Source organism: Drosophila pseudoobscura, chromosome X, assembly GCF_009870125.1.
Source record: "Drosophila pseudoobscura strain MV-25-SWS-2005 chromosome X, UCI_Dpse_MV25, whole genome shotgun sequence".
Classification (NCBI taxonomy): Eukaryota; Metazoa; Arthropoda; class Insecta; order Diptera; family Drosophilidae; genus Drosophila; species Drosophila pseudoobscura.
The window spans coordinates 65256167-65276412 of record NC_046683.1 but is presented as its reverse complement, the minus strand read 5'-3'; the positions used below and the strand labels follow the sequence as shown (position 1 = coordinate 65276412).

Genomic DNA, 20246 nt, shown 5'->3' with positions numbered 1-20246 from the left:
ATGTCTCAGTCTCTGCCAGAGCGGCTGGAATAGGCTGCTGTTGCTTGAATCTTTGTCCCGCGGACCCTTCGTCGAGCTCGAGCCCAGCCGGCTCAAAATCCCACGCAGCAGCTTCGGACGTGGTTTCATCTTTTCCAGGACCGTCGAGTGCCCGGATTGGGACACTGGCGGTAGTTCATCCAAATGAGGTAGGTACAGGGGTAACGGATGCGCCACCGGCGCCGGCGCCGGCACCGGCAGCGGAAGGGGTTTCTGCAGTCCATCCAGGGCTCGTTGCAAGTTTGGCCGCAAAATCCTGTACAGATCGGTATTCAATTCTTCCGTGGTGCACTGCAGTGTCGAACCAAACGGATTCCTGCAGCTAGTATGGGAATTCGGAACTGGGGGCTTGGGTGTCTGTAGTCTTTTTTTGCGAGGCGGAGGTTTCGGCTGGACAGGAGGTGGATCTAAGTCCCCTCGTGGCGTGCCCGTTTCCCCCTCGAGACGTATTTCCATCAGTAAACACTCCGCAGTGCTTGAGGCTCTATGAGTGAGGCACCATCTGTGCGAGATCTGAGTAGCTCGAATCGCGTGCCGCTGCCGGGGTCCAACGAAATTTCCACAGACGAGGAACACCGCGTAGTAGAGATACTCCGCCATCAGACCGAGCACCAGCAGTGACATGAAAGGGCAAGGCGTCAGCTGGCACAGGAGCCAACAGATGGATTGGCAGTAGCCCACCTCCAACGATGCCAGGCTGCAGTTGTCCCCAGCCGGTAACAGGGTATCTCTCGAGCTGACAGCCGAGTGCAGGGCGTAGAGCAGCGCTACCCCCAGAAGAATACCAAGCTTTGGCCACGTCAAAATCATGTTTTGTGCTAATGTTATTTCAATCAGTTGTGATATTTGTTTTTTGGAGCCAGACAAAATATATATGTAAGTATCTCTCTATCTGACATGTTAACATATTTCGTTGAAACTCATTCCACTCGGGATCGGGGGCAGACAAGTGCGTAAGTATACGAATAAAGGTAGTTGGTGTGAGGAAAAGGACTTTGGCAGTAGATTTTACCAGACGTAGTCGCAATTTGGTAGATAAAACTGTGACAGGGCGCCAGAGTCATGGTACACTCCTACCGTATCCATGGCGGCCACCTAATTAGACTCGTATAAAGACGCCAGTGGGAATAGAATACAATTCCTGTTATCTAACAAAAAATCACCTATACGTTTTGAAAAATACTGGAAAAAAGTTTAAGAAAGCTGTTTAGGTAAAAATACCAAGACGCCATTGTCATGTAGATAACATGTAGAATTGTCCAGAAATTATAGCAAGCTTTCAGGCTGAGCCGTGAATAGTTTATGGCAAATAAATGAAGTATCTATTGGGGTTGGGAGAACCCCAGAAATGCAAAGTTCAAAAAGAAGCACTACTTTCCGTTAGTCTTGTTTGACGATTAGTTCTCAGAGGCCATAAAAGCTAGAGTTATCAAATTGTGTGTTCAGACTCCTGTGATATCACAATGAATCAAGTTCGTCTCCAAAAAGCCACAGGGCTTCCGCAATTTTGAAAATACGACAAACCCATTAACGCAGATTCTTAGTGAATGACCATATCTGCTATATAGCTGAGTCAGGTTTAGATCGGATCCTTATTATAGCCAAATTAGACAATACACTACCCCTTCCACGTGCATACTCACTCTCTCTCTCGCTCTATCTCAAACACTCTTTCTCGTGCATTGTGCGAGCTCTGGCGCAAGAGAGAGATAGAACACCTGAGAAAGAAAGAGAGAGAGAGAGAAATATAAAATACAGGGGATAAACGAAGCGCAAAACCAATAGCTATTGGTTGGGGTCCCCGTCTTTTTTTCCATGTTTTCCCATGGGGAGCTCGCGAACAGATCCCCCCTCCCCGCATTAGCCACAAATCAGTTCGTCCCTTCTGCGAACAGCGATACCAAGAGGGATAGAGAAAGCGGCAGTCCGGAGGCCGGATCTGGGCGGTTCCATAAATCCTGAATGAAGATTAAAGCGACATTCTGTTTCATGATATAGCCCAACTAACGAAGCCTTTGGCTTACAGCCCCCACAATTATAGTAAAAAGCGACATACATAAAACCATTTGAAATTTATTGGCAAAGTTATGTAAACGACAAAGGCAAACACCAACGAGGTTCGATGATAGCCTGGCTTGGGTTGGGGTTTGGGCTTGGGATGGGGACTGAGGACTGGGTAAATCACTTTCGTGGATCGATCTTAAGTAATCGGTATACGAGTATGTACTTTACTTGCGCACGGCAATATTGATTCGTGGTTAGTTTTGGCTTAAGCAAAAATCATTTAATTTAATGTACGTCAAATATAAAATACAACATACATACCGTACTTATTCGTATAATACTAGAATTATTTAATTAAATATGTAATCAATACATATACTAGCGTGAGTGTGTGTGTTCGTGTGTGTGTATGATTGATAGATTGTGTATATTTTTGTGTATATTGTTTATATTTGGAAACTTACAGATCGCATTAGCTTCTAATACAATTGGAAACGTTTAAATGCTTTAGGGCTGGTTTTGCTTTTACTTTTACTTTTACTTTTACCTTTGCTTTTGCTTTTGGTTTTCTCTTACTAAACTATGACAACGTGTTCAAATACGTGTTACATTTTTGTATCTGTATAATATGGTTATGTATCTGCATCTGTATCGGAATCTACATATATTATTGGTAATTGCGTGAGTGCATATTCTGTCAGTTTGAATAAAACATGCATATGCTTTCACAGTTGTTGTTGTTGTTGTTCTTGTGTGTTGTTTCTGAAACAAATACATTAAATGCATTGAATATATATCTCTGCTCCTCTAAATTAAAATGGCAGCTTTCATTTTAGTTCATATTTTGTTTTTCTAGCTTTTGATTTCCCGGAAGTGTAATCGGTTATAATCGGTTGATACGTGTTTGGGCACTGTACCTCTTGCTGACCTGTCAGTGTGCATAATACAATTATGAGATTCCTTAAAACGTACTGCCAGCCTCGCAGCCAGGCAGACTCTCATCAGACAACAGCCCATCAGATCTCATGCCTGCTGCTCAGCCCTCGTGCAGAGTAAGGGGAGATTAAATGCTCCGACTGTGACAATCATCATCGAATTCGGCTAACTCCCTCCTTATTTGGCCTTATAATCTTCGAACACTACTATTCTAAACGCTTCTCATTTTGCCTCGGCCCTCTGTCTCTGTCTCGTCTCTGCTAACTCTGCCGATTATAATCGTATTGGTTTGCTCAATGGCAGATCTCTCTTCAGGTCGGGCGGGGCCAAAACTATAACACATGTGATGCTAAATACGATAATTCTTAATAAAATTATATAATTTCACTTATTTTTTGTTTCCGATTTTTAACTAAATATACAGTCTCAGTAACGGGGATGGGGGAAGGAAAAATCGAAGAGGGACTTCAAATCCAAAAAAAAAGTAACCTTCCATGTCGCCGCCACTCCTCTAAAGCTGTCCCGACCAACTGTGGATTCACACCATGTGGCGCCTTGTGTCTTCTTCTCTTTCCAGCCGCTCTCACGCCTAGTCCTGTTCGGAGGCGCCCGGATAGTAGTAGGGCGGTGGGCGTTCGTATTCAGAGGATGGAGGCGCAGCTGGTGGATTGTGGTAGCGGGGTGGCTCGTGGTCCCAATGCCTGAGGATTGCATAAAACATTTAATTAAAATGCGGCAAGCTCTACGAATGTCTATGGGCCATCATTGAAAAGGAATATTAAATACGCAAATGTAAATGTAAATGGCGACGACTCACGCACAGCAGCGATTCAGGGGAGTCAGGCAATTAGTCATACTGTTACCCCTACACGGGGCTTCAACAGATGGGTACGGGACAACAAAGCGGTGATAGCGGATGTGGGCACCGATACCGAGTCCGGCCAGTGCTTAAGACCTTGGAACAACAATCCGGATAGCGTTAGGATAAGCGGTGAAGCGGTGGTCTCTGAAGATGTCCGACAGAGTACAAGGAAAGGTTACAACAACGAAAGAGCCCCGTGGTTACACACAGGTAGTATCCCCCAATAGACTGGACATTTGCAGTATTTCTGTACGAAGTATTAGCCCCGACTCGAACCATGAATAAAATTAAAAAAGTTAGTAGGGTGAAGAAGAAACAATATCTTAAAATGAATCATTAAAAACGTATAACAAGCAGGGTGCCAGGGAACTGAAGTCCGTCCAGTCCATTCACACACAGACACAGAGACGCACTCAAAGCGAGTCCGCCCAGAACGAACATTGAGTGAATGTTGGATTACCGCACATTACCAAAAAGAAACCGAACCGATCGTCCCTAAAAGAAGCCATCTGCCACCAATGCCTTTGGCCGCGTATCTTTAGCCACAATTTTGGCGCTAAATTAAACAAAAAAATTCCAAATTAGCGATAAGACAGAGAGTTTAACCATCTGTTGTTGTGGATCGGGCTAAGCGCGTTATTTGGCAGTGTTACGAGATGATGATAGGGATCTGTGTGAACTCTGAGAGGCACCAACACCAGCACGTAGCTGCTGGACACTTACGTGGGGGCCATATCGTTGTACCTCATGCTACTGCTGCCAGGAGCTCCATCCCCGCCAGCGCCACCGCCACCGCCACCGCCACCACCACCGGAGCGAGTGGCACGCGACACACTGGGCGATGCGTCCTCATAGTATTCCTGCTGCTCGCGACGTCGTTCGTAGGCCTTGCGCCGTTTCTTTGGCACACTACAATGGAAGACACAAGAGGTAGAGCATTAATTAAATTGATCAACTGAACACCAAAAGCACACAAAATAATGATCTCTTACTTAGCCAATGGAACGTGCTCGCGCTCGCGCTCACTATAAGCGTCGTATAGGCGTTCGCTGCTGCGTGCGGGATGGATGAGGCGGGGTTAGCAGTGAAATGAGAAGAGTGTGAGAGAGATTTCGGTTAATGTGCAGGCGCTGGCAATTTTCACGGCATGCATCCGATAAAAATGGAAACGGGTACAAATGAGAACGGTTATGTTTAGTAAAATATACAATTTGTGAGTAGATGTCGATCCTTCCCCGAAACATATTGTTAATCTTGCTAATCTTGCTTGTGTTTATTCATCTCCAGCAGAGAGACTTGGCCATCAAATACGGGATCTTCATCGGCGGGACCCGCACCGCCTGAAGGACGTCCCTGCTCTTTGCCGGGGCACGCGCAATAGGCCTGCTGCCCACCGGCACAGGTTTGTTGCACATAGGGCAATCCCGTACATACGGGACAGCTTTGGGGTCGGTGAATTAGCAGAGACTGAAATTGGAGCTAAGAAGAAAGTCGACATACCCGCCCTCGTAAACGACGTCCACATGGCTAGCGACAGAAGCCATATATGGATAGACCTTCTTGTACAGGCACATCAGACGGTGAGAGACGTACAGTATGGGCAGGAAGAGCAGGGCGCAGAGCAGCACGCCCACCCAGTATCCGTTCTAAGAGAGAGGGAGAGGGAGACGGAGAGAGAACACAGAAAGGTTAGAGCATGGTGGATCGAACCAAAACACAAGACATCTGCACTCACTATGGGATCGACCATGCTGCGACAAACCAAGTCAACGCCTTGATGATAAATGTAGGCAAGGGGCTCACAGCGGCCGACATTCTCATTCGACTCGTCGATGACCATGGAGATGTACTCGTCGATCATGTTCGAAATGGTGCTGGTGAGGTTCTTACCCAGCTCATTGATATATCTAGTGCCCTTGGTCTGAATGAAATTTTGTGATTCTCTCACGGCCTTCAGCAGCAGTCTTATGCTGTTGTTAAAGTCGCGATTCTCGTATAAGATCAGCTCGTCGATACGCTTCATGTTGCTCTTCATCTTCTCGACAATGGTCGTTAGCTTGGGTATAAAGTTCTGATAGTACGACTTGGCGTTGAGGCCCTCATTCCAGAAGGAAACTCGGGCCCAGCCAAACGTCGGTGACTCCAAGCTGTTCGACAACGCGTACATTTTCTCGCCAAGTGCGTTCAGATTGACCGGCGTGAACTCACTGCATAGATCCTTAAAGAGTTCGCTGTGGTAATTGGCCGCACCGCCTTGACGCATTGCTTCAAGTTTTCCAAACTCTTCCTTTGTTAGGAGCTCAGTTTTAGACATATCCTCGTCGAATATTTTGGTGCTATCTGAATCCTCCTCGGACGACATCACCTTGATGCGCTTTAGTTCGTTGATGTCGTACAGTCTGTTTGCTCGCAGCATATCGAATACCGACTGATTGGCCTCGCACATCTTGAGCGCATTCGACATGCGCAGGGGTGGGGCTGCCTTCAGAGGTTCTGCATCGTCGGCGCGTGGCAAATAGCGATTCAGATCGACCATAGAGTCCAGTTGCCTGAACAACCCGTTCTTATCCACATCTCGGAGTGGGGCACAGGCTCCCTGGTAAGTGACTAGACCGATCATGAAGTAGACCAGTCCCATAAGCGTGATGAACGAGATCATACAGAATATCAATAAAATGGCCCTGAAGAATAAAGTCAAACTCCACAATTAGTCCACCATCAGGCCCCAGATCCGATCCAATCTCCACTTACAGAAATAGGCAGTTGGCAGCCGTTGCCTTGCTGCAGCAGTCATCGCGATAGCCAGTCTTCCGTCTACCGAAGCAGCCGCAAAGCAAAGATACAATCAAGATGCCAAGAATCTAGTGGAGCAGATGGAATGGAGGGGTTACCAAACTATGGACTGCACTGAACAGACGGCGATAGTGCCTCACCATTATCATGAGCAGGCACACAATGACGCTGATAACGCTGCGATTGTTGCCAAACTTATCGTACACATCATCAAAGGACCTGGACGAGCGTGAGGTCTTCAGGTGAATCTGACTGAGCACTGCATCCACTTGGTTGCGTATTCTCCTCGCGTGCGAGCGGAACGTGTCCCTGCCGCCGTTTAGGTCCCGAATCATGCTCGGTGTAACAGAGTTCAGCTGCTCCTTAACCTTCAGGCTGACATTCTCCATGCGGGTGAGTCCGTCCGTGGGTATTTTGATATAGTTCTCCTTAACCACAATGTTCAAGCCTTCCAGATATAGCGTGGCATTGGGAATCTGAAATTTCAGTTGCTTATTATTCGCATACGATTTGTCTGACTGACAATGTCTGAATGTCTGACCGTATCAAAGTGCAGGCACTTGGAGGTGTCTATCAACTCAATGCTGCTGGAGCTTAGGAAGGTCTGGCACTCCTGAGTGGTGCACAGATTGGCCACCGCAAAGTTGATATCCCGCTTCATGCCACGAAGACCTGCCATAGACGATGAACATACATATCTGTTACAGTTGTGGGAAATTTCACTCCTTACCGTCTCGCAGTTGGGCGCCATAGAACCGCAAGTCCGTTTCCATTTTGGCGACTTGTTCCATCAGCTGTCTCGCCTCCGGCATGTTGTGCAATATCCGCTCCAACTCACCCAAAGAGGTGCTCTCCGATGTATCCGCCAAGTCCAAAAATATATGCTTGTGGGCACCTGAACAGAAAGGTCAGTGATTAGATTGCAAGTAGAAGAAGGCGCACACAGGTGCAAAGCAGATCCGTACTGCTTAGCTCATCGGAAATGTGCGTCTGCATTTCCTCGTAGTTGTACACCATCAGGTGGTGAACGTGATCGGCCACATCCTTCAGGAACAAGCAAATGTCATCGCTGCCGCGCTTCATTGTCACGGTGGCCTGATCGAAGCCCCTGTCCAGCAGCCTGTTTGTCACGAAGGCAATTACAATGCCAAAGCTGTGGAACGCAGACCAATTGCCATACATTTAGTACATACACAGATAAATATACACATACATATACATATCTAATCACTCACATCAGTCCCACTATTAGGATGAGAAGACAAACGCCGCACCACAGCCGTCGTTGGGCATCCTGCTTGCTGGTGCATGGGGGACAGCCCTGACGGCACCGGCGGCAGCAGCAAAGGCAGCAATAGCAGACGCTGTAGTAGTCGAGTAGTGGAGAGATATATGGAGACATGGAGACATCTACTAGATATACATATATTGCATATTACTTACGCTACGAACGGCATGACCACAATGATGACGCAGAGGAACAGAATGAAGAGGAGAACCAACCAATAGCGGGCTATCAGATCTCGAAAGTCGGCATTGTGGAACTTGGGACCAAGCGCCAGGGAGTCGCCCTGCATCACAATGTACCCTGGCGGAGACAGAACAGAGATCAATTGGACGTCGATTGGCAGGAGAGAACGTGCACTTTACTCACCCGGTGGCAGGGCCGGCTCATCGGAGATTATGCTGTCGTATAGCTTGTGCGTGAAGTTGAAAATCGGATTCATTGCAGTCGTCGGGGCTGTGGGCGGGCGTGTATAGTTCACGGTAGGCTTGTAGGGGGTGTAGTCAACCGGTGCCCAATGCAGCTCCCCCATCTGCTCGTGGGTGGTGCCGTGCCCCGCGTAGCCCGCTCGCCATTCCACCTGGGGATTGTTGTCGTCACCTTTCTTTTCCGTCCTCTCGTTCGAGGCGTCAGCGTCAAGTTCAGCGTCTGCGTCGGCGGCGGCTGCTGGTCGTATCAGCGTGGCCAGCGCGAGTCCGAACACTGCCACGCTCAGGCTGCATATGGCCAGGTAGGCGATCTGCCGCTTCCGGCGCTGTCGGCGCTTGCGACACCTCGGCGCCTTTGGCTTGGCCGTCGCCGGTGGCTCTGGCTCATTGGCTTGGCTCATTGCTCTCTCGGGAGTTGTCTCCGTACAAATAAATTCGCTCGTCGTCTGGTCTGGTCTGCTCTGGACTGGTCTGCTCCTTGACTCTCAATATGCGAGTTATGCGATGATCGTATTCCTTACGACGTGCTGCCGCGCACCCATTTCACGCCTTCACTGGCCTGGAGATGGAAATCGAGTCGGAAATCGAAATGGAAGTGGAAATGGAAACGGAATGTGAGTGAGTATACAGAAATGGAGCTTCAGATAGAGGCCAGGGCACACCCCCTAATGTGCCATTGGCATGTGCTATTCCAATAATAAATGCGAATCAAAGGCTATAAAATAGTAAACATTTGCTTCTTGCTGCCAGGAAAATGGGAGCACCCTTTAAACCCGTAGCCCGTAACCCGTAACCCCTTTCCCTTTAAGTTTGCTTAAGAAATGAGCGGTTATAGGATTGCCTCCACATCGTCACACACAGAAACAGAAACAGGAACCGACTCAGATATACCCACTTGACATCAATTAAGGCCAATGAGTGAAAAAGAGAAGATGAAAATGGATTAGGGCATGCATTGCATTCCCACCATGCGACCGAGGGGCGACACAAAGGACTGGCTCTGGGCTCTGACTAGATCATATCATCTACGGCTTGTATAAGCCCTCCTACCTGCCAAAATTGGGCGGGCACTACCAAATATGCAACGACGTAAACACCGATGGAAAAAGAATGCAAAAAAGAACACACACAGCACAGCACAGCACAAAAAAGCGTACATGCCCCGGGTGAGGCTCGAACTCACGACCTTAAGATTATGAGACTTACGCGCTGCCAACTGCGCCACCGAGGCTATGTGCGCTCGGGCGACAGGCACGCACTTGTGCTTCTGCCCCGGCGAGACGTTCTTTCGATTTCGTAAGTCGATTGTGTGCGAGGCAAGGATCGTGTATACGATGACCCAGAATGGACTTTCCGTGAGTCCACGGGCATAAATCCCCCCAAAATCCTCACCTTGCTGAACGTGATTCGTTTACTAGTTTGAATAGTTCCAATATTCATCAGAATATTTAGACACTAAATCCAAGGTAAATATTCATGTTTTAGTCAAGATATATAGTTACTGTGGATCGGCTGTAAAGCCAAGAGGCCACCCATTCCCCTGTCTGCACAGCTCATCGTGATCGTCACTCGAGCATTGGATACTCCTTTCATTGGCTACGGACAAGAAGGCCGTTAATTCACAGTCCGACTGGCAGGAAGGGCGGGCGGGCTGGCGGGCAGGCAGACGCTAGAGTCATGGCCTGCCATAGACAGACAAAGAAAGCGAAAAGTTTAATGAACTTTGTGTCCGCTGGTCAGGGCAGGGGCAGTGCCGCCACGGCCTCTCACATTGTGCCACAAACTACACAGAATGTGTCGCAACAGAAGTCGACACACACACACACAGAGACAAACATGAAGGGCACTGCATTTTCCGCCCATCCGAACTATCTTGAGTTGGTTTTTTTTTCTGCTTTTTCAGTATATTGCTATCGTTGGATTAGTTTCGGTGTCGCCCCTGGCGTTCGCTAATGGCTGTTTACGTACAGAAAGAAGAAAAAAAAGATAATTCCGTGTGACTGCACTTGTTAACAGGGCTTTAATGGCGTGTGTCCAAACAGTGCAGGTCGCGACTCTGCTTTTGATTGCGGACACGCCGCGTGTCCTGGTTTGGAGAAGACTAAGCGGAGGGCTGGATAGCACAGCGATGCTTTGTTGAAGGAGGACGCCTGCGAGGCCGCTGCCGCTGCTGCTGCTGCTGCTGCTCCTGCTGCTGTGCAGGAAATTCTGTATACTGCCACTGGACCAGCCACTGAACGGCCTTGACATGAGCGGGTGGGCCAGACCAGGAGCCGCGATGGAAGAGCCACAACGCGAACGCACTGCTCGCTGCTCGCTGCTCGCTTCTGTTGCTCCCGACCCGACTCGGTGCCAATGAGCAAAACGTGAGCACAGCACAAGCCCTGGCCCATCGAAACGAAAAACACAAAACAAACTCCCAGCCTCTGGACGGCACATGCGCAGTCCGCCGCTGCAAGGATGCCGCACAGTGGGCGGGCTAGGATAGGCTACCGGGTGGCAAGGACAAACAGAGGGTGCTCTCTAGTCTGGATTGGGCTGAATAAACATTCAAATATGTACACGTACACGTACACGTACACGTATTTCCCCCACACAGCAGTTGCCAGGGAACCCGAGATGGATCTTGCCGACTGACAGCTGCAACGGCGAGTATCACAATGCCAGTGCCGGTGCCAGTCCCCTCTCGTCGCGACTCAAACAAACAACTAGTATAAATAATAATCATAAAATTTCCCTTTTGGGTAACGCGAGTCAACAGATCCATTTCTGGAAATTGAATCGGTTCGTTTGTTTCGTTTCTTGTGGCGAAATCTGACAGATTTTGTTTTTCAAACAGGAGAAAGCTTTGCAGTCCCAGCTACGAAATGGAACGACTCCCTACGAGCCCCATAAAACAAAGATCATTTATTGGCCGTGGGATATAGAACATCGGTTTTCCTCAAAGCCTCTCTGGAAAGCCAACAAAGTTGCTTGTTAAGAACATATGAAGTGAATCATGGGGGAGTCATGTGGGGTGATAAAGTAAAAAGAAACACATGGTTCTAAACCTACACTGATCCTATCTTAAAGCACGTTAACTGCCTTAGAATATTCTGTACCGATTCGCAGATTCTTCCAAGCCAAAGTCGACTTCGGCTTCTATCGAATTCTGGGGAACCCCCTGGATCCCCTGGATCTAATACCTGGAGTATTCCCCTTGATCCGAGATTTATTCTTAGGCAACAAAAAAAGGGAATGCCGGCCAATGCTAAAACAAAATTCACGCAATGTGCTTGACGCAGCTCATCGCCGTTTCCCATAAGCGAAAGGCTGACACAAGATAGACACAAGATTAAGATACATATATACATATGCCGCCAACAGTTATACAAATAAATCCCACAATGAAGGTTAAAGTAATAGAGCACCGTTTATCTAGAACAGGTAGAACTCGTCATAGCCCACGCCAGAAGAGTAGATAGATCTGTTTACGGTGAATCAGCAGTCGTACTCACGTTACCGTAAGACCGTAAGACCGTAACAGAGCACCTGTAAGATCCACCTGATCTGCTTCCGAAAAACTATCACGATGCACTTTTAGGGATTTCGAGGGAGGGGGATTTTCTCCAGCCCAGAGAACGTACCCTTGCAAAAATATATTTGGGGCAAGCGAGAGCAGCCCACAGAGCGGAGACCACAGACCACAGACCACAGACCGACTCCAAGTTAAGATGTGGCGAATGAACAGGTTGGCGGCTCTGCTGCCGCCAGAAACCCGTTTGGCCGCTCGTGTGACTCACTCGCACTCCGATAAAGCCGCAGAAATGGGCTAATCACACAGACGGCAGAGTAAACTTCGTTGGATGAAAAATTGGACACATGTACCAGTAAAACGAATCCAAACAAAGGAAGTCGAATAATGCGGCTTAATTTAGCAGAGACACACACACACACGCACGGGGGGAGAAATGGGGAGAAAGAGAACTGCCTGCGCGTGTACGATCCAGAACTCAGCGGCGGAACGGAACGGAACGGAAGACCCGAAAGACATGGACACCAAGAAGTTGTCTATCTACTACTACATGTGTACACTTTTATGTGTGTGTGTGTGTGTGTGATATGGCAGGGAATCACTGTACAAGTATTGTGGCACGGCATCTCATTTCAGCTCAGGTTTCTTTCTGCAGATTACTTCTGCAATGTTTTGTCTGGTTACCGCACCTCTGGCGATAGATACCTTCTTGGCCTGGCCGGGCCTGGCCTTGTGCGGCCAAACCGTGCCACATCCGGGGGTTTTCCTTTGAAGACAATTTGGGGTTCATGCTACAACGATATTTCCACATCGACTTCAGCTCAATGGGGCACACTGTAATTTTTGTTCTGGTTTTTTTTTTTAATTTAGAGTCGGCCTCTGAAGCCAATGTGGCACGCATGAGGGAGAGGACCGGGAGACGTGTGGGGCAGGCAAGCGATTCGGAAGCACAGAAACCCAAACACGCCAATCGCTATAAATACACATGCACATGGGCCACCGCTGCCACCGGCTCTAGCATGCCCATGTAGACATGTACATATATATATGTACCTGCCACGGGCCAGGGGCCAGGTCAGGGATGGTACTACTACAGGCATACACATGCTACCGACTCACACACTGATACATACATATGTACACCATGGAGAGAGTGTATCTACGGCTGCTGCGGAAGCGCATACGGATACACACATTATTTTTGTGTGCTCTTTTTGGTTAACGCCGAGTGGATCCCCAGCCCCCCCTGCGCCTCCAAGGAGGTTGGCCCAGAGCAATTAGTGCAGGGCTATAAATTAATTAAGTGTGTTCTCCCATCCAGTGGGTGCGATATGAATATGAAATGGTGGGAGCCCGTGCAGCAACCATGGTCTGGCCAATCAAATAATTCCAATTCCACAAATTGAAATAAACAAGCTAAATCTAAGGCCGGGACAGACGGCACACACTCACCAAGCAAGCGACAGCAAGCTGCTGCGTTCCGGAGATTAAGCCAATTAAGAGATAGCTCTTTCGGGCGATGGCGATGGCGACGGCGATGATGATGCGTGATGCGTGCTCCCGTCTCCCGCTCCGACTCCGGCTCTTGCACGCACAAACGATCTACGAGAATATTCCGTTTAGGCGTCAGGGGCCCACGTTGACGGCTGACGAACGGCTAGTTCTCGGGCTAGCCCAGAAAGTCCTTGTGCTGCAGAGGTAACCAGAGAGTAGCAGTATGAGTAAACCGATCGCAAACAGCCTCCCGATGGAACGGAATCGCCAAGGAAGCACACCCACGTTAGTGCGAAATAGAAACAATAAATTTAGACAGCTTAAACGTTAGCAATTTAACAATGGATTGCAATTCGGCACATGCGTCGTTGCGCCACTCTTAAAAAAATACAAAAGTACACTTGATTTGTATTTGCGTGTTATATTCTAATGAAGTCTGAACTAATAAATGAAGAATTTGTAACAGTTAAATCAAAACCAACACAACCACAAAAATTCAAAAAAATACTTGTCGGTCCCCATCCGACCTCCTGAGGGCAGCAAACCCAACCATCTTTGTACAGCTTCCAATGGCCCTCTTTTACTGCCCTAATTGGAGTTCGAGCTCGAATCGAATCAGGAGCTTACAGCCTCACTTTAACAAAGTCACAAAGTATGTACGGAATACATCTATGCAGAGATTATTCAAATCTTATGCACTGCACATGTATGTGTGTGTATATCAATGCACTTTGAGTCTCTTTTTCTGCAGAGCAACTGCAGCGCCGCGCACCCCGCCCATCACTTGCTTACTTCCACTTCCACGGCTGCTTTTTTTAAGCATAGCATTTTTTTCTCCGTTTCCGTTCACACACACACACAATGTCCGATTTTTCGACTCAGTGCCATTTCTGTTTATGTTTCGTGCACAAAAGTTTAATTTAAGTCATTAATTAGCCGAGCGTTTATTCATTTTTCACCTTTTTAATTTTACTGGTGCATTTTTCCACTAAAATTTCTACACATTTCTACATATTTGCTACATAATGGAAGGAAAAAAGGAGGGTATGGACAACAAGAAAAACGGCCCAGAAATCCACCCCATTTGCACAATATACCTTCTCGATTTTGTTTTCAAGGTATGTTGTCGTCACACGCGAGGTGAGGTTCGTACGAACCTCGCAATTTGCTTTGTCTGTTTTTGCCTGTTACCCATACCAAAATTCAAAATTACGACTCATTTTTCGTTGCAAGCGAGAGCAGCAGTGTGGCCGTCTAGCCCTCGGAAATATACCGAAATATACCGTCTCATTTTCAAAATATGCCGATGAAATGCCGATACCGATGAAAATGAAAAGGAACGAAAATATTACTGATTGTAAATTCTTCTAGCAGATCTTTGCTATGAACTTAAAAAGAACCATAATATCTTTCACCAGACCTGCGCTTAAATTTTCATTATTTTCAGTGGAATATTAATACACCCCGATTGCGTACAATGGGTTAATCGTTCTCCGTCAAGGATTGTATTCGGCTAAATATTACAAGCTAGGACTTCCATTCCGGGATGATATTCGTATGGAAACGATAAAAATGCACGCCGTATTTTATTCGACAAAAAATGTAATAGCAGGCGTTTTGCAGATAGTACTCAGATCCGAAAAAAATATATCGATTAATAAGATAAAAAATTAACGGAACATTATTTTTCTTTATTTAGGATCATTATTTCCTTTATTGTATTAATAGATCATTGTTTATACTAATCACTACATTTATTGCCGTCACTATCATTTTCCTTGGCATTTTGGAAACATCAGACTACATCAAACGCGTAAAAGTTCACGCCAAAGCACTATGGAGGATTTAAGATCCTTTAATTAGCTCGCTGACAAAACTGATTCGCGTAAAGAATCGAGGTAAAGAATTTAGTTGTGTGTCGACAGTAAGGACTCAACAGTTTCCAGTCCTGTGTATACAGGATCAGAGTAATTATTAGTTACTTCTAAGACAAAGTGCTTATTTTTAACTTTAATGTTTTGATATATTTTTTCTATTTAATACAATAAAGAAACCATATTAAAAATATTTTAATTTTAATTTTTGATCTGGCCATTTTAATTTTTTTTATTTCTGTCTCTTCCTTTGAATTATTACACGAACATTAGCCGTTCTATCTCTCTCCTTTTCGCCAGAACTCGCACACTGCACGAAAAAGAGTGTGTGGGATAGAGCAAGAGAGGGAGAGAATGAGTAAGGACGGGGATGGGTAGCTACACAGCCACTTTTACCACAAATCTAATATACCGGATATAACGGCCACGATATCTTTCACCTGCGATAAAACTATTCAAATTTCATCCTTTTTAGTATATTGTATTTTAATACCGACTGGTTTACCAGAGGTAATTCGTTATTTGTCCCTGATTGGAAATCGTATTCCTCGATTTTGATATTCGGTTGAATATTACTAGCCCTCAGACCCTCACCTCAAATACCCTCAAATTATTCTGAAAAACCTCCTGGCAAATACTCGTACAAACAACTGGAAACTGAAATTTGAGCCAATTGATGAAAACCTTCTTCTACATTCTTAATTTTTCTTATTTTTTTTAATATTTTTTTATTAAATATATTTATATTTATTGTATACATATGTGATGTTTCTTAATTAATATTACAATTCTGTTTTTCAAACTGCTTTGCTAATAATGTATTTTTTACAGATTGACATTTATGCTGTTTTCTGTATATATATATATATATATATATATATGTATATGTATATATGTATGTATATGTATATGTTTCTCGATCCTAATCCTTCTTATGCTTGCTCGGGGCCGGTGCCTCGCTTATAACCATCATCTCAGCGACTGGTCCGGGCATTGGTGCAGTCTGCTCTGGAGCAGCGCCCCCCCTGCCCCTGCCGCGCTTTGACTTTTTGGCCCCTTTACAAATCGGACACTGGCAAGCCGGATCGTGGTCGCGGCCGCAGGATTCCGTGGGGGCCTTATGCTTCATACCTCTACACGGCGCGCACCGGCAATCCGGATCGTGCTTGTTGCCGCACTTAGGCGGTATGATTGGCACGTACGGGTCACCTGTGCAAGTAGGACACCTGTTGGGAGAGTAAGGGACGGGATAGTTAGGAAATTCTACAAATTATTGTTGTTGGAGTCTCACCTTCCCGTGACGGAGCCTACAGCAGCGACCGTAGGAGCCGGATAGATTTTGAGGTACAAACACATCAGACGATGGCATACAACGAGTGTAGGCAGGAGTAGTATGGAGCAGAGAAGCAAACCCAACCAGAATCCGTTCTGAAAAAGAATATGTTAAAGCACAAGCACAATATTTCAGGTGCCGCAGTCTGTACTCACTATGGGATCCACTAGACGGGAGCAAACGAAGTAAACGCCTTCATAGTAAATGTAGGCGAGGGGCTGACACAGGCCCACTTTATTGTTTGCCTCCGTAATCACCATATTGATGTACTCCTCCACCTGTTCGTTGATGGCACTGGTGAGATTATAGCCCAGATTGTTGACGTACTCCGCGCCGCGCTTTCTGACAAAATTCTCGGCGTTAATTACCGCCGTGAGCAGTATTTCAATGGAGTTGCCAAAGTCGTGGTTCAGGTAAAGAATGAGTGTATCGATCTCCTTCACAACTTTCAGAGCCTTCTTTATGCCACGTTGCACTGGCAGATAGAAGGTTTTGTGGTAGGCCAATGCACTGTATTTGTGCAGAATACTGTGAACTCGACCATCTATTTTTAAGACTGCTTCATCCGTTGCCAAGTCTTCCAATAACACATTGGCCAAGACCTCCAAATCGTTGTTCGATAGTTTCAAGCAAAGGTTCTGATCGTATAGCATGCTGTGATAGGTCGAGAGGTTGCTGTTGCGCACCTTATTAAGTAGGATCTTTTCGCTTTCCGTCAAAATTTCAAGCTTCGTCAAATCCTCGGTGAAGACGGGTGCTTCTTCTGGGATATCGGGCAGCAGAATGATGTTGGCCAAGTCGTTTATGTCGTAGATATTATTCGTACGCAGCAGCTGGAATATGGACTCATTTGCACGGCAGGACCTGACTGCCTCTGACATATGAAGTGGTGGTATCACCCACTCATCGCCCGGATTCGTTGGCCTTAGGTAGCGATTCATATCGATGACGGCATCCAATTGGCGGAAAAGTTCATACTTCTCATCTTGTGTTGTCGGTGCACAGGCCCCCTCGTAAGTAACCAGCCCGATCATGAAGTAGAAAACTCCGACCATCGTGATGAACGAGAACACACAAAATATCAGGATGATAGCTCTGTAATATGATGACGAGTGAATGACAATGTTTAAACACATACGGATAGTCGCACTCACATCAGCAGGCATGAGGCGGCCATGCCCTTGCTGCAAAATCCACTTGGTCCAGGATGAGTCCGACTATAACCGCCGACGCCGCATACCAAGGACGTAAACAGGAAAACTATTATCTACGGCGATACAAGCATTTTAATACCGATAGCATTTTTCGCTTTGATTGGGCATACAACTATTCAGGAAGGCCACTAACACACTAGTACTAGTACCTCAGGATCTACTATACTTTACGATATTCTCCCATAAAGACTAATGTGGAAAAACCAAGCTTTTAAGAAGGCAGAACAAATCTATACTCGAAAAAACATCCGGTCCTTCTAAAGCCGCAGCTCAACCCACACAAAACCCATACGAGCTTAAACAATTCCGACTTACTATGAAGATTAATGTGATACATATGATATTAATAGTCCTTCGGTCCGTTCCAAACTTTTCATAGACGTCGTCGAATGTCTTTGTGGATCGCATGGTGTTCAAGTGAATATCGCTGATTATTGCATCAATCATGTTGCGTATTTTTAAGGCGCGATCATCGAAGATCGAGTGACCTGTGGCGATAGTTCGCTTAAGCGGCGGACCAACGAGTTCCATCTGCTCCTTGATCTTTTCTCGAACTTTATTGAATCGGACCAAGGCCAACTTCGGTATTAGGTTGTATCTCTTCTTAATAATCATCTCCACGGCTTCCACATAGACTGTGGTATTTGGAAGCTAGAAGTTAGACAGGAAACTGATATGAAAAAACTCATAGATGACGTAAATAAATACCTCGTCCAAGTGCAGGCACGTTGACGTATCCATATACAAAACGCTTTTTTCCGCCATGGTTTTGTAACAACGCTCCTTGGTATTGCCGCAGTAATGGGTTACCGTGTAGGTCATATCTCTTTTGAGGCCTCGTATTGCTGAAAAAAAAGAGAGACAGGGTAAAAAAGCTAGAAGATCTCATGGCATGGCACACGTATTGTCCTAGTTACAGTCTCTCAGGTTGGACATATAGAAGCGTAACTCCTTCTCCAGATATTCCAATTGCTTCATCTTGGGGTGAGCCAGAGGCATACTGTCCAGTATTCGCTCTAGTTCAATCAAAGCATTGCTATCGGAGGCGTCCGCCAGGTCCAGGAAGATGTGATTATGCGCGTCTACAAAAAACGAAGGTACTCGGACATATTTTAGCTGATTTCAATTTCCCGATTAGAACCTACCGTTTATCTGTTCGATGAGGTGCATCTCCAGCTCCTGAAAGTTGAACACCAACAGATGGTGGATGTGGTCAGCGACATTCCTCAAAAATGTACAAGTGTCCTCGCTGCTACGTCGCATTGTCACCATGGACTCCTGCAATCCGCGATGCAAGAACTTGTTCGTCACAAACGCTATGAGAAGGCCAAATCTGTGAACACGGAAACGACGTTAATTGGACTGCCAATGCTGATGACGCTACCCAGACTCACATCAAGCCAATGATCAGCAGGAAGAGGCATATGCCGCAGCACATGCGCCGCCTGCGGTCCGTGGCCGCCATGCACCTGATACAGCCCTGCTTGCACCGTAGACAGCAGCAGAAGCAGCAGTAGCAAACACTGCCAAGATATGTATGGTTTGTGCCATTAGAAAATAACGCTCTGGGGGTAGCCCCACACTTACGCAATGAATGGTATGACAATGATCGCGGCCAAAAGGAATATCACAAAGAAAAGCACCAGCCAGTACCGACTCATCAGCAGGGACCACTCGTTCCTCTCCACATTCTTGCCAAGTACCAGGACCTTCTCCTGCTGCACCATGATGTAGCCTGCAGATCGGAGGGCGAATTCGAGTCAACGTGTTGCTGATCGGCGCTCAGCGGAGCCAGGTCTTTGACACTCACCGGGGGGGAGAGCTGGTTCGTCGGTCATCACCGTGCCAAAGATAAAGTGTGTAAAATTGTAAATGGGATTAACAGCTTTTGTGGTCGATGACAAGTCCCGGGAATAGTTAAAGAACCCATTGAATTTGGTGTAGATAGGCTTAGGAAAGTGCACCTGTCCGACCTGCTCGTGCGTCGTACCGTGTCCCTCGTAGCCCGTGCGCCAAAAATCCGGCGGAACCCCCATATTTGGCAAACCATCTCCGCCTTCGCCTTCGCCTCCTTCTCCGTCTCCACCTGCAGCTGCAGTTGTTTGTCCATCCGTGGCGGCAATGAATGCCATAATGAGTAAGAAGAGCACGGCCAAGTGACGCCTCCGTTCTCTTCGCGAGATTTTTCTCTTGCCCCGAGGAAGTTCCGACTGGTGATGGCATCCTCCACAGTCGCCTGCCGGACTTCTGCTGGAAGTCATCGTTCAACAGAAAGTGCAGCCTAAATTTGGGTTCTGTGTAGATGTCTGCTTCTGAAGACTAATGTGTAGGTGTGTATGCTCGTTGTGTGTGGAGCGGAACATTAATTAACGTGTGCTTGTGTGTAAAGACAACTCAATAATCAAAATAACAGGTAGATCAAAGCTACAGTTGATCTACAGTGAACAGTCAGTCACAAAAGCATCTGTTG

At 46.6% G+C, this 20246-nt stretch overlaps 2 protein-coding genes and 1 non-coding gene across 11 annotated transcripts; all 3 read right to left on the bottom strand.

Annotated features, from left to right (window-relative positions):
* Positions 1–2471: 2471 nt before the first annotated feature.
* LOC4812066 (prominin-like protein) lies at positions 2472–14555 on the bottom strand. 9 transcript variants are annotated; one of them, XR_004469827.1, is made up of 16 exons: positions 14315–14437; positions 13314–13551; positions 8289–8906; positions 8078–8222; positions 7870–7998; positions 7600–7787; positions 7365–7529; positions 7176–7306; positions 6775–7110; positions 6593–6702; positions 5577–6522; positions 5342–5487; positions 4834–4893; positions 4565–4750; positions 3797–4397; positions 2472–3680 (listed from the first exon to the last, which is right to left on the bottom strand). XR_004469827.1 is itself a non-coding variant. In XM_033382134.1 (15 exons), the coding sequence occupies exons 3-15, from the start codon at positions 8746–8748 to the stop codon at positions 3569–3571; spliced, it is 3114 nt and encodes a 1037-aa protein (XP_033238025.1). In that variant the 5' UTR covers positions 8749–8906; positions 13314–13551; positions 14453–14555; the 3' UTR covers positions 2472–3568. The 9 variants fall into 9 exon arrangements, 8 of the variants coding, with proteins under 8 accessions (XP_033238025.1, XP_001352734.2, XP_033238028.1 ...); XM_033382134.1 differs by lacking the exons at positions 3797–4397; positions 14315–14437 and adding an exon at positions 14453–14555; XM_001352698.4 differs by lacking the exon at positions 3797–4397.
* TRNAM-CAU (transfer RNA methionine (anticodon CAU)) lies at positions 9506–9578 on the bottom strand. Its single transcript has one exon. It is a non-coding gene; the product is annotated as a tRNA-Met (tRNA).
* A 1472-nt stretch (positions 14556–16027) lies between the features above and the next one.
* Positions 16028–20179, bottom strand: LOC6900110 (prominin-like protein). Its single transcript, XM_002135426.3, has 11 exons — positions 19587–20179; positions 19364–19511; positions 19171–19299; positions 18922–19109; positions 18694–18858; positions 18485–18621; positions 18092–18427; positions 17717–17829; positions 16718–17657; positions 16521–16657; positions 16028–16455 (listed from the first exon to the last, which is right to left on the bottom strand). The coding sequence occupies exons 1-11, from the start codon at positions 20035–20037 to the stop codon at positions 16152–16154; spliced, it is 3048 nt and encodes a 1015-aa protein (XP_002135462.3). The 5' UTR covers positions 20038–20179; the 3' UTR covers positions 16028–16151.
* Between the last annotated feature and the right edge of the window lie 67 nt (positions 20180–20246).

Coding starts and splice junctions, on each gene's coding strand:
- LOC4812066 (XM_033382134.1), bottom strand. CDS start 8,748: ATGAGCCAAGCCAATGAGCCAGAGCCACCGGCGACGGCCAAGCCAAAG. Junction 7,530..7,599: donor CATTTCCGATGAGCTAAGCA/GTACGGATCTGC, acceptor CTTTCTGTTCAG/GTGCCCACAAGCATATATTT. Junction 5,488..5,576: donor GCAGCATGGTCGATCCCATA/GTGAGTGCAGAT, acceptor CCTCTCTCTTAG/AACGGATACTGGGTGGGCGT.
- LOC6900110 (XM_002135426.3), bottom strand. CDS start 20,037: ATGACTTCCAGCAGAAGTCCGGCAGGCGACTGTGGAGGATGCCATCAC. Junction 19,110..19,170: donor CTGCTGATCATTGGCTTGAT/GTGAGTCTGGGT, acceptor CCGTGTTCACAG/ATTTGGCCTTCTCATAGCGT. Junction 18,859..18,921: donor CCTCATCGAACAGATAAACG/GTAGGTTCTAAT, acceptor CGTTTTTTGTAG/ACGCGCATAATCACATCTTC.